We start from the raw sequence: 13,293 nt of genomic DNA, 5'->3' as shown, positions 1-13,293 counted from the left end.
GAAAAGATCACATTTTTTAAGCTTGCTGCCGTTTTAGTTTCATAGGTATCATGATTTAAGAATGCAATACTTCTTGCAACTAACAATTTGTTTGGCTGCTATTGTTTCTTAAAGTAACGATTTGTAAACGTCTTCCTTCATTATTAATTCTGGTAACTTTCATAGCTGAACCTTTATTTTATAATATTTGCCTGTATAACAAAATCATTTTAACTTCGGATGAATTTCATCCTAAGATAATTTCAATAAATATAACAAAGTTTAGGTTCATACAGTAAATGGCTTACAAAAACCATTTGAATTTGATCGATACCTTTTACATTCATAAACAAATCGTGTATGATCATTGACAAAACGAAACATAAAACAATATAATAATTACTTCGTCTATCAAAGGGTAACAAACATCACTTTAAAATCGACTACAATTTCGACTTTGAAATTTCAAATTAAACCAGCTAATAAATGTAGTGACAGAATTACGCATTACCCATTTTATTATAATCTTAGATTCTTTTTCACTTCATGTTAAATAACAATTGAAATTTACATCCTTGATGCTATATTGTGAGACGAACAAGAACAGGCTCAGAGAAGAGAACAATTATAAGAAATGGGGAATAAAATGGTTATGATGACATAAAATGACATGGTGAAAAAACTATAAAATGTTTAAACCCTCAGTTAAACATTTAAAATGACATAAATAACATTGGGAAACAAGAAAATATTGTGAAATCATGATTATTTAATATTTATTTACCATTACTAAAAACCGGAGTCGAAGAATAGGGAGGGGATAAATTAATGATTTATATCTCAAATGTAGGTCTACTTTTTTCGCTACAATAATAACAGTTTTGATGAGAGCTGATTTTGTAAACGTTAATAATTTGTACTCTCTTTCTGAAACTCAATTGATAAATTTACACAACCTAAATAAAGAGAATATGACCATTGGTTATAATGTCCAAATTTTCAGTTAGAAGTGTAAAAACAAACTATTGAAATTTAAGAATACAATCTTAATAGAGCTCTAACCAGTTTGCCCATTTAGGAGTTCAAGAACACAACTCATGTTGACAGTACAAAATTGGTGAACAAACTAACCAAGTATATATTAAACTTCATTCATAGTTTATTACTGCATGTATTCTATCACAAGATAACCATTCAATACAAAACCAATAACTATATCATCATACTGTCTTAGAAAATAAAGACATGGCTTCAATAGTTGTGAACATAATCTTAGACATTATTAGTTGCTTTATTTCCTATTTCCACTGACGATTAAAATATCAATTTAGATAATTATATATCATGTTTTCCAACATTTATTTAGCAATTATTAACAAAAGCCAGAAATGAACACTGTTTACAACATCGTCGGAGGCAAGTTTAAGAGGGTGACCAAAATGATGCTTTCCTCTAATAGGCCTCCAAACGATATTCTTTGTAATATCTAGAAAAGGCCATGACATAAAAACTGAAAAGGCTAAAACCAACACAAATATATATAAGTTATAAGCTTGGTATTCCATGTTTGCTTACTTCACCTCTATATTCAATAGAAGCAAAACAAAAACTGTGTAGGAAAGTCTCTAAAACAATCTTGCTAAGAGGGAAATATAAAGTTTCGAAATAAACGAGCCAAAAAAACTCCTTCATTGAAGCATAACGTAACTATCAAGGTTTCAGTCATCAATCAAATAAAAACAAAAACAAGTGATACATTTTGCAAACTACGAAAACCCGTAATCATCCACAGGCCCCTCACTTCTCCGACGAGTTTGGTCCACGCTTCTTACCGAATCCCACCACTACAATCAAACAAAACAAAAAAATCAAAACTTTAAAACACTACATTATGAAAGCCCCAAATTCAGAAACCCTATAAATCTAAGACAACAAAAATATTATTTTTCGGTAGAAAAGATAAAATAAGGTAAGAATTAAAGAAGTTGGGAAGTGTTGGAAGGCGACTTTAGACATAGGATAAGGTAGGGAAAGGAGAGAAGACAAAATTACCGGCGGTGACGAATCGGCGGTTGTATTGCATTCTCTTGTGAGCGCGTCCGCGTGGCTTCTTCTTCTTGTCTTGCTTGGCCACCTTAGGAGTTTGTCCTCTCACTTTGCCCGCACGTGCGAGAGATCCGTGAACCTTACCTATAATTGAAACATCAACCAAACAAGCCCTTTAGACATAACATCATCGTCTCCGTGTTGATGGAAACCATGAAATCTCATTGAAATTGAAAAGAAATTGGAAAATAACTCACCCATTTTGATGAATAGATGCTTCTCTCTCTGAAACGTTCAGCTGCAGCGGCTACCGTAAAATCCCAATGCCAGAGGTAGAGATCCTCTATTTGTAAAGGTAGGGTTTATGGTTATGAGGTCTTACTGGGCCTTAGGCCCGTTTAGCAAACTTACTGAGCCCACTTCTCTTATGGACCGAAACACTGTTGCACGTGCACGTTTCTCTTTTTCGGCCGTGCCTAATTTTATATTCTAAGGGAGCTTTATTTATTTTTAGTTGAATGAACTTACTTTAAAATAGTTTATGCTTAATTTATCAAGTCTTTTTGTTTATTTGGACTGCCAAAAATTATTCTTAAAATATTGTTACAACATACGTTTAAAAATTCTATCGATTTTGCATGAAGACTTTATTTAATTTTTTTTTTTTTTACCGATAAAAAACCACATTACAGCACATTCCCTTTCTTCGATTTTCTCGAGAGCCACGCTTCATTTTTTTTTTCCTTCGCATATTTACGTCTCCTCTGTAGTACGTGTTAAGTTCAGTGATCATAAAAAAAAAAGTAATGATATGTTGAGACCACCAAAGATAAAAAAACATTCATATTATAACTCAAAATAATAGTATTTTAATTAATATATATTTTTTAGAGTGTTAAGTATTATTTTTTTTTAAAAAAAAGTGCACACTAAATTCGTGAACCGTGCTTACGAAAGGTCTTTACATTTCAATTACATTTTCATCTTAACAAAACAAAAAATTTGCATTTCATACATTTGATTCAAACAAAGAAAAGAGGGAGAAATTAACTCTACAATGAAGGAAAAATCTTCCTAAAAGGAGAAAAAATAGAAAGAGAAATCTGAAGCAAGATTGACTTAAAAACCTAGCACAATTATCATTAAATTATATTTAATTGCTGAAATGAAAATTACAAAAGGGCAAGATATTTCACAATTCCATAAACTATTCTTTCTTTTGGATGTGTTGAGGCCTGTTTTCCTTGAGTGTCAGTGCGTTTTGTTGTGTAATAAAATGAACAAATGAGTTGTACTACTTATACTCAACTACGTGGTATATCCCATGGCATTGAAAGTAAAACAACGGATGGGAAGAAAAAAGTTGTTCTTTTTGAACTTCACCCGATGGATAACAACATTTAGAACTTCAATGCAACAGGGATGTCCCAACTACTCTGACGACCATAAACAAAATTTGATATTTACAACTTAATTATGTGCTCAAAGTTTAACCTCTTGAAGATCATTGGCCACAAACATTTCTGGTGGCATTCCCAAAGCTTCACCAAGAGTATTATTTTCTCCCAATTCTGTGGAACTAAATCGATCATTAATAGCCTCACCACCCCATGAAGCTGTTCGCCGTGAATGAGCAGGCACTTCAGAGTTGCTGCCATTCGTCATTATTTCCTGGAAACCAATAGTATCCATGCTTTGAAACCTTGGCCGATGTAAAACTCCAGGCGATTGGTACGACGTTGAAGGATTTTCATTAGTTAAACTATGTTCATGATTACTTTCTGTTATAGCTTTCATTGCCTGCTCATTTGATGATGGTGTGTGAGCAGGAACAAAAAATTTTGCATTGGCAGCCAGAGCAGGTTTGACAGATGATGACTGAAACAATTTTGCAGAGCTTCCACTACCAGGGTTGAACGTGTCAACGTACCTGTATAGACCACAAATTTCACTCAAGTTCCACTAAGATAAATAAAGTTGAACTTTGCTTTGTTCCAACAAGGAGACGATCGTAACAAGCCTATGATTATCTTACCTTGATCGAACACCAACGCGACCTCGGCCAGAGAATTGTGTTGAGCTTGGTGGCATTGGTGGAATCCCTGGATTATGTTCATGACTTTTTGTTTTTAAATCACATCCCTCCATAGAAGGCGTTCCTTCTTTCTTCAGTGCATGTTTTAAGCTGTATTCAGTTGAACCATTCTGGAAAGCAGCAGTCTTTGGAGGCGGTGGTAGTGCAGTTTCTTCAGATTGAGATTGAACGCCTTCCTCTACCCATCTTTTCAGTTTTTCATCATAATAAAACTTGTTCTTTTCACCCAATTTAGCCTTCATAAAGCACCATTTGAATTGGCATAGTCAAAAGCACCGTTGAAACTAGAACAGAAAATAAAACCCGAAACATGAAACGACTAAAATAATACCTGTCGACCGGGGCGAGGTCTCAAAACTAGTTCCACTGTCTTTTGTAATAGTTGCGAGCCAAAACCAAAACGAGAAAAGCGAGATGCACCCCCTGATACTGATGTTTTTCCTTGACCTTCAGGTGAAGTTCCCTGGAAAAAAATCAACCATTTTCCCCAATAAAAAAAAAAAAAAAACAATAAACAAAACATTAAACTGAAGTTTTTTGAAGTATCCTAAATAGTAATCATAAACCTGGCGAGGGCTTCTACCAAAGTCTGGCTCTGAAACACTTCTATTAGGTTTTGGTGTTTTGTTATCGTCAGCTGTCCAATCACTGATAGGTTCCATTGAAGCGGATGGAACTAAGGATGACATTGCCATTGTTGATTGGCTATTCGATACTCTGTTTGCAACAGGCTGGTGATGTTGTCCATTTCCGTGAACATATCCTTGAGATGATGACGATGATGGAGCAGGTGGTGGTAAACCACCACCAACAACTCGATGTGCAGTACTATCAAAAAAGTTGAGCAATTTTCCCACTAATTTTGCAGGTGCCAAATTTGCGGCATACCCACCCTGAACACATTGTTAATTAAGAGATTAAATAACAAAACAATCAAAATAATGAAGACTCGCTCAAATACAAGGAAGTACCTGTTGGTGGGTTCTAATCCTGTCTTCAAGAGATAATACCAACTGCTTCCATGTTTCTACTTCTGGTGCACGACCAGTTTTTAAGCATTTCATTACTGCTTGGCAGTACCTGAAGCAACATAATACCAATAAGGCAGATTACACAAAGTATAATACTGTACAGACAATATTCTAAGAACTTACTTCAGCGAGTCTGAAACCTTTCCCACTTCAGCTAGCATGTATGCATAAATAAGCTTATATGGCTGCAATGGAAGCAAAATAAACTGAGAGTTTCCAAGCACCTTTGAATATTCATATAATTCAGTCCTCTGTTCAAATAACCATTAAGTTAGATCAGCTTTGTGTACTTCAATACATCTCACAAAACAATTGTATCATATTTAATATTGAGTTTAAATGCTCATGCACTATCGATATAAAATATTTTATTTAAATTGTCAATTATAATTCACCAATATAAAATCTTATATACTTTACATTGTCAATTATTATTCGATAAAAGGAAATGCTAAGGCACATGTATTTTACGCAGACAGGTTATTTAAAGGCCTTACAGAACACGCGGTTTTTAAAATGTCACATTCCTTCGTTGATAAACCTAGGGTTGAAGAGATAATATAAACTACATGCAAGGTTTTAAATAAGGGGATGTTTTCTTAGACATTTAATGAAATATCAAAGATCGAGCATTGTAGAATCCTAGAAAATCAAGCAATTAGGAACCAGAAAAGTCCAACGCATAGAGGAAGGGATGGCAAATATACAGTGTACATTACATTTTCCGGTAAAAAAAACTCAAAACATGTTCGTGCTATATGCAACAGAACAACCAAATTTAGTTCAAGAAGCAACCTAAAGAGTTAAAAGATATTTCAACGAACCTGGATAGCCTCTGGACTAGCGTAAGTTCGAGGAAATTTCCAGTGATCTGCTCCAATTAGACAGAGCCTTGCCCTATCTGAGTATGATTCGAAGTTCGCTTCAGCAACTAAATAGCATATGTGTGCAGCCATGATCTAAAATATGTCTCCCAAGTTAGAAGCAAAATTGAAATCTGCATAATCATTAAAAAACCAGAAACATAGATTGAAAACTATACCTGACTTGTTTCTCTCCACAAGCAATCACCAAGATGAATAATTACAAGTTCGTCATCTTTCGTTCTGTTTGCAGTTATTACAGCCAAATTCTCCTCCCAATCAACAAGCATGTCAAAAGATCCAACCTGAAATTGCAAAGTAACAAGAAAGTTATGAGTTTCCTAGTTGAATTAGAAAAAAAAAAACATTAACCTTTGAAAAGAATGAAACTTGGAAAAATGAAAACTGAAGTGTATAATCCTTGCATAGGTTCCTAGATCATCCCAATGAGATCACCTGTGTAGGCTGCTGAGGGATATTCAAAGAGTTAGGATCCCCACGAGCTGAGCTACCAGGAGAGAATACTTCAGCTGGCTGTCCAGCGATTAGAAGGCATAATGTGCGCAAAGGTGATCCTGAAACTAGCTGACGAAGTGCCATTTGCTTCACTGTGTCAACATAGAACTGCAATACATAAATGTACAAAGTTCATTCCACAATAAAAGCTGGTTAAAAAAGGACTATAAGACAAGGGACAATCTAATTCAGATATTTCAGTATCAATAGTTCAATACAGTATTCAACACCAGAAAAAAGACAGCTAACCTGATCGCCAAGTTGTGAAGCAAGAACAAGCGCAGGTCCCCACAATTGACCTTCTTGTGCATACTGCAAAGCCTCCTTCTTTTTTCCAGAGACAAGAAGGTTTTGTACCTCAGAAGCCGTTGCCTGGATCAAAATATAAATCAACAAATGTGCATATTTAAAAATCTGTAGGGTTTGTCTGGAGTTAACTTATACACACCCGCATTTGAGCTTCAGAAGGCAAATTTTGCAGACAGTGACTTCTTAGCACACCGTATTGAGTGAACTCCTTGCCAAACGTCTTGGCAGATGCAAAAAGCTTTGCAACTGCTGCTTCAGGAGTATCATTTTCCTGTTCAAAATACAAACAAAGAAGGTCACCAAATCTGTAGGTGATACTGTGCGGAAGTGGAATATGTAACAATTGAATCAAAACTATCAATGGGGCATGATAAGGTTAGAACAACCACATAGATCATTACCAAATATTTCCTGAATACTTCCACGTTCCTATTTGGACAAAATTTTCCTTCTCGTGCTGAAGAAGGTACGGCAAATACATTTACAAGTAATAATTAAAAAATAAAAAAGTTGTGAGGTAGTTTAAAGATGAGGGGTTGTGCGTTAATACCCGTTGAATATTTGAAAGATCATTACAAATTTTAAATCAGTTTGTTCAGTGAAAAGTCATGGAATAATTATAAGCTATTCTACTATAAAAAATAAAAAATAAAAAATAAAAATCAAACGGTGTAGTTTATATGCCAAATACAATAAAATTTACTCAATTTCCTCCTTAGTCTCTCTTCTATGTTCCTAACTATCAACACCATAACATATATCTGCTTATCAAGCAAAAGAAATATGAATGAGAACGATTGCTCGCAAGAATGACTTTTCCAACTACGAAGATATTATGGCACAACAAACATTCCGGAAAGCAATTGACAAGAAAAAAGGCAGGAAGCAAAGTTACATATGTTATTAACATCCAGGGACAGAACACATATATTGAAACAGGGGCAGTCACCCCCTAACCCAAAAAATGTTATCAGCATTTGCATTAATTCCTAATATAATATATCCATCCCTTCTAAATTTCAATCTTGTACCCTTCCTTTTACTGCACCAATCGTTTTGGATTTACAAGTAATTAGTATTATCAGTACATTTTGTTAATATATTTGATGTTTAATCCAATCTGGAAAAACACAGAATATATTATATGTTTTAACTATTAATGTTATTGAGGCATAAGGGGGAGAGCTGAGTGAGTAGTGTTATTAAGTATTATATTATTTTGGTTTGATAACCTTTTTTGTCCTTAAATTCATAATAATGATTCGATGTTTTTTCCTATTTATTTTTTACTCAATGTGATTCTAATATATATATATATATATATATATATATATATATATATATTAGAAAAATTCAATTTATTTTTTCCATTAGATCAATGTTAACTTCATTCCTCCCATTTTGCTGCTAGAATTGGACAATAAATTCATAAAAAGAGTAATTGTATTACCAATATATTTAAAAAATATAGAGATCACATTAAGTAAAAAATAAATAAAGAAAAAAAATTAAATCATTAAACATGTATAGGACTAAAGATGCTATTAAGCCTATTATTTTTTATTTTATCTTTGAAGACATAAGAAGATAAGAATAGAAAGTCGAACAGCTTTCTTTTTTCTGGTTGGTGTTTGTAGCGGGTCTTCTTTTAAATATTGCAATATCTTATTTTTTACATTAATATTTAATTTATTTTAATTGTTTTTTATAAATTTAATGTATGAATATGTTTATTAATAGAAAAAATTGACATATATATATATATATATATATATATATATATATATATATATAGAGAGAGAGAGAGAGAGAGAGAGAGAGAGAGAGAGAGAGAGGACTGAACTACGTTTTTAACGCATTTTATAAATAATTTTGTTGATAGAAAGAATATGTCTTGTTTTAAAATTTGAATGTCAACTTTATTTTTTATTTGGATTGCTTTTAATTACTTCTCATAGATATACATAGAATATGGACTGTTTATTTGCTTTTAATTGTATTCTCTCGGTATAAATATCCTAGATCATAAATTGTTTCTTATATTGTAATTAAATTATGATAACTCTTTCTCCATTTTTGAAGAAGAAAGAAGTTGATATTTAATTTATTTATCTCAACCTCGTCCTGAGTCACAAAATTAAAAAATTTCAGCATGAGCTTGTAAGCTTGATGAATGACCACTAAAGAATAAAGAAATTAATGATTTTGATTAATTACTATATTTAGTTTCTATACGAAATAATTCTTTTATCTTGACTTTGTCTGTCATATTAGTATTGGATTAAAATACCATAATAAATATACTCAGACTAAAAGCATGCAAAAATAATTTGATCACCTGATAATTAAAAATAACGTGATCTAAATTGAATTCAATCATTTTTTTCTTAGCCCGTTTACTCTATGATCTAAGATCTAAATGGATTTACGAGATCTAATCCGTAAATTTATGAATTAGTCAACTTCTAAAATAATAATATTCAAACAAATAAAGCAATATAATTTTATTAAAACATATATACTTGTATCATAATTTATATATTAAAACTTGCATATCTAAAAGTTAAAATAATTTTCATTAGAGTAATTTAGATTTTATATATATATATATATATATATATATTATTTATTTCTTAGATTTTTTAATTTAACTTATTTCATTTTATTTTTTTTAAAAAGAGCTAAAATGGATAATTAGTCCTATGGCCTAAATTAAATTAGGATGGTTTCTTGAGACTACAAATTGTATTGTATTTGAAAAATGGGTCAAACAAGGCCATTAAACTTTACCATGGACCTATTAGATCAAGCTGAACCAAACATTGGTAATGTATATTGAAAATCAATATTTCTTTCTTAATCTCTTGTTAAGTATAATTTATGATATTTTTGAAGAGAAAAAAGCTAATAAATTTTCTTGATTTCAATAAAAAAAATTATATGATTCTTTTTCTTTTTATTCTTATTCGTTTCTACATTATAATAAATATATAAAAGAAAGAGTGGAAATTACTAATCAAGCATAGTTCTGTAAAATAATGCTCAAAGCAAGTCTTCACAAAGCTTTTTTATCAATCTTGCAAAGAACATAAATTAAATGAACAGTGGCATAGAAAATATAAAAAATAAAATAAAATTGAAGGGTAATAAATTTAACTTACTTTTCGTATGGTGTCTGTACCAAAAGGAGAACGTAGTTTTCCATAATGTTGACAGGCTATTTTAAGCAAGGAGAGAAGAAGTCTCAACCTTTCACATTTCTTATAATCCATTTCAGTTGATCCAGAATGTGCAATCCTCTCATCTATCCATTTGTACAACTCTTTATTTCCAAAACTTCCACTAACCAATGGACCAGGGAAAGATTGCTGAGTGAGAGCACGGAAATAATCACCAGCGCCACTGCCAACGCTCGAAGAATCAATACTTCCATTGATAACTTCCATCAAGTTTAACACAGAAACAGATCCTTGGACAGAAGTCTTCAGATAAAAGTCAACGACAAGTGTTAATTATAACAAAAATCAAACGAAGCATCGATCAAAACTGAAAACATGAACCAAGAGTTGACCTGGCTTCTATATGATGAACTCGAAAAACTAGAATCTTTCATTACAACGACTTTTCCACCAAATCCAAAGGTTACTAAGGCATGAGGGGGACGTCCAGCTGATGATCTTCTAACATCAGGTGCACAAGACTGATGTGTATCCTGGAACGATGACTGTGCCTGGGAGTAACTGAAGGGCTTCTGACTTCTAGCATATTCATTTGAGAAATTATTTGGTTCATTAAACTGTGTATTTGAATAATTAAAATGTTGAGGAACGTTCCCACTAGGAGTAGAGTTTTGTCTCTCAAGAGTTCCATCAGCCAAACCATGATCATGGTTCACTTTACTGTACGAAACTGTTTCAAATGAGGCAGGGTTATTTTGTTGATCTTTATTAACAGAAATATTTGAGCCAAAAGAATACCCAAATGGTCTGTTTCCACCAGAAGTTGCAGTATCCTCATTTCTAGTAGCCCTCTCAGTTGTGTGTGTGTCTTGACCCTGGAGATGGTGAATACCATATGAACCACTCCACTTGTCATCTGTAGTCTGAGTACCAGCGTCAAGTGAACCATAATTGCCATCTTGACCATACTCTCTATATAAACTGACATCATTGGACAAATTTTTTTCAGTAGAAGCACGCCTACTTTCCTGTCCATGACCAGCAGATCGAATAAATGAATGGTAAGTTTCTAACGAGCGCCATTCTTGAGCAATCATGTCATAATACCAACCGGGATACTGAGGATCAAAAACCATATGTTCAGGATACCCATTATTCCCCTGCGAAGCTTGGTTCCAGCATGATACACTTTCGGTTGTGTTAGTCCCAGCTAAAGTTCCAACCATAGATTGCGCAGTTTGTTGCATATAAGAAACCTCCGATACAGTATCAGAAGCAGTTGCCCAATTTGCAGTCGTGTTGGCCATAGAGCTTCCCTGATTATCATTATGGCCATCTACCATATACCATTGCCCAGTGTTCTGATCATACTTCCAGCCAGGATAAAGATCCTCCCAGTACTGAGTGCTACCCAGATCTTGCCCATTTGTTTTATTTACCTGAGATGTATCGTAACCTTTACCCTCTTGACATGGTTCATAATTACCTAAAGAATATGACCCATCATTTTGAATTTCATTACCGGATTTCACCTCATTATTAAAATCATTACATGTTTTGCCAGATTCTTCTACCAATTCACCGAAGAAGTCAGAATACGATCCAAATCCATTATCTCCATTTGCATCAACATTAAAAGAATTCCAACCCACCTCCTTAACCTCGGAATTGTTGATCCCATTGCTCTTACTCACATCGGAAACTGACGATCTCTCCAAACCCATCCCATGATCACCACGATCCATCGCACTATCACCTCCAAATGAACCAGAGGACGCCAAAAAACCTCCCTCTTGGGCATTCCCACCATCCAATTGCACACCACTTTCGTCCCATTCTTCCTGTTTCCTCTCATTCCGACATTCTCCAGCATCACCATCGATCCCTAAATTCGGAAACGCTTTGACGTCATCAGAATTATGATAACCTTCATCACCATGGCCAGAATTAAAATGCTCATTGTCATCCTCCACAAGTTTATCGAAAAAATCCTCGTCCGTCTGATCCTCCAGTGGAGGATTCGAAGCCATCACGGCCAAACCATAAACCTTCTGAATTGCACCGGTCACCAATTCGGCGGAAGGAAATCGTCACAACCGCACTCAAACAATCCTTGATTTCACCTCCTACAATTCGCAACCACGAGATTCGAATCCAAAATAGACACCAACGAAAACAGAAACGAGATATGCGAATCCTATGATGCACGCAATCCAAGAACGCAGAGGAATTTAAAAAAATTAAAATATAAAGGCATTACCCGGGAATTGCAAAGTTTCCTTCTCAATAAAACGCAACGTTTTGGGCCGCAGAGCAAAAACATAAAAAAAATAAAAGAATGAGGTTGCGTCAGAGATCCAGTTTTAATCAGACAGAAAACAATCAAAAGAGACGAAAGAGAGAAAGAGAGAGAGAGTAGTAAAGGGTGGAAAGCCCTGGATTTCGCACCACCTCACCTACTATCAAGAACACCAAATTACAATCTTTTCTTTTTGTCAATTTTAGATTATTTTTTACATTTATTATTGCTCCATTCACTTCTCTATTTTTTAATTCTCATTTTTTTACTATACTACCACATACACAATCCTGTATTAAAAAATTAATTGAAAAAAAAATATGTACGTGTATTATTTGCATGCAATTGCATCAACCGTTCACGACTAGGGGCTGTACTAAGGTCAAAACTCCCCATGTGTACAAAGTGACCCACTCATGAAGAAAAGTTAATTGTTTGATTTGTGATTCACCAAACGATGATATAAAAAACTATAATAAAAATAAAAATAATGGTGGATGCATTGATAAGGAGACATGCATTGTTAACTATGCTTAAAACTTAAGACTTTAGGATTTAAGCGCATAAAGAAATTATATTTACAAAACGATCACTTTTTCTTAATTTTTTTTTTAGTATTATCAAGCAACTTAAAAGGGATTAATGAAAAGGTCTTCATTGCAAGGAAAACTAAAAAATGGGGTACTTTCAACGAGAGACCCATGCACTTATATAAATTAGTGATTCATAGATACCATTAAAATTTTATACTTAAACTTTACACACTAGTGCAAAATACACTTATTAAGAATATGAATTTATGTCTCTTTAAACAAAACAGACTTAAAAAATATGTATTGATAGTTTTGTAAATAAAAGTTATATTTTTACTTATGTTGTTTTTCTAATAAATTTAAATTAATAATTTTACATTTGTTATTTTTTTTTAACAGACTTAAATTAATATTTTTATATCTATTACTTTTCTAATAGATTT

The 13,293-nt window shown here is 33.2% G+C and overlaps 2 protein-coding genes across 3 annotated transcripts; both read right to left on the bottom strand.

Annotated features, from left to right (window-relative positions):
- Positions 1–1,518: 1,518 nt before the first annotated feature.
- On the bottom strand, positions 1,519–2,431 carry LOC106767569 (40S ribosomal protein S30). The gene is made up of 3 exons (XM_014652492.2): positions 2,283–2,431; positions 2,032–2,169; positions 1,519–1,823 (listed from the first exon to the last, which is right to left on the bottom strand). The coding sequence occupies exons 1-3, from the start codon at positions 2,284–2,286 to the stop codon at positions 1,777–1,779; spliced, it is 189 nt and encodes a 62-aa protein (XP_014507978.1). The 5' UTR covers positions 2,287–2,431; the 3' UTR covers positions 1,519–1,776.
- A 704-nt stretch (positions 2,432–3,135) lies between these two features.
- On the bottom strand, positions 3,136–12,484 carry LOC106769273 (protein transport protein SEC16B homolog). Of its 2 annotated transcripts, XM_014654821.2 has the most exons (14): positions 12,279–12,484; positions 10,411–12,144; positions 10,001–10,321; positions 6,979–7,110; positions 6,780–6,902; positions 6,471–6,638; positions 6,194–6,319; positions 5,976–6,110; positions 5,275–5,402; positions 5,092–5,200; positions 4,687–5,013; positions 4,452–4,583; positions 4,061–4,356; positions 3,136–3,955 (listed from the first exon to the last, which is right to left on the bottom strand). In XM_014654821.2, the coding sequence occupies exons 2-14, from the start codon at positions 12,046–12,048 to the stop codon at positions 3,508–3,510; spliced, it is 4,083 nt and encodes a 1,360-aa protein (XP_014510307.1). In that variant the 5' UTR covers positions 12,049–12,144; positions 12,279–12,484; the 3' UTR covers positions 3,136–3,507. The 2 variants fall into 2 exon arrangements, with proteins under 2 accessions (XP_014510307.1, XP_014510308.1); XM_014654822.2 differs by having other exon boundaries at positions 5,275–5,336; positions 10,411–12,484.
- Positions 12,485–13,293: the final 809 nt, after the last annotated feature.

Source organism: Vigna radiata, chromosome 7, assembly GCF_000741045.1.
Source record: "Vigna radiata var. radiata cultivar VC1973A chromosome 7, Vradiata_ver6, whole genome shotgun sequence".
In the NCBI taxonomy this organism is placed as follows: domain Eukaryota; kingdom Viridiplantae; phylum Streptophyta; class Magnoliopsida; order Fabales; family Fabaceae; genus Vigna; species Vigna radiata.
Note: the sequence above shows the minus strand (reverse complement) of the source record. Positions and strands in the feature narration are given on the sequence as shown.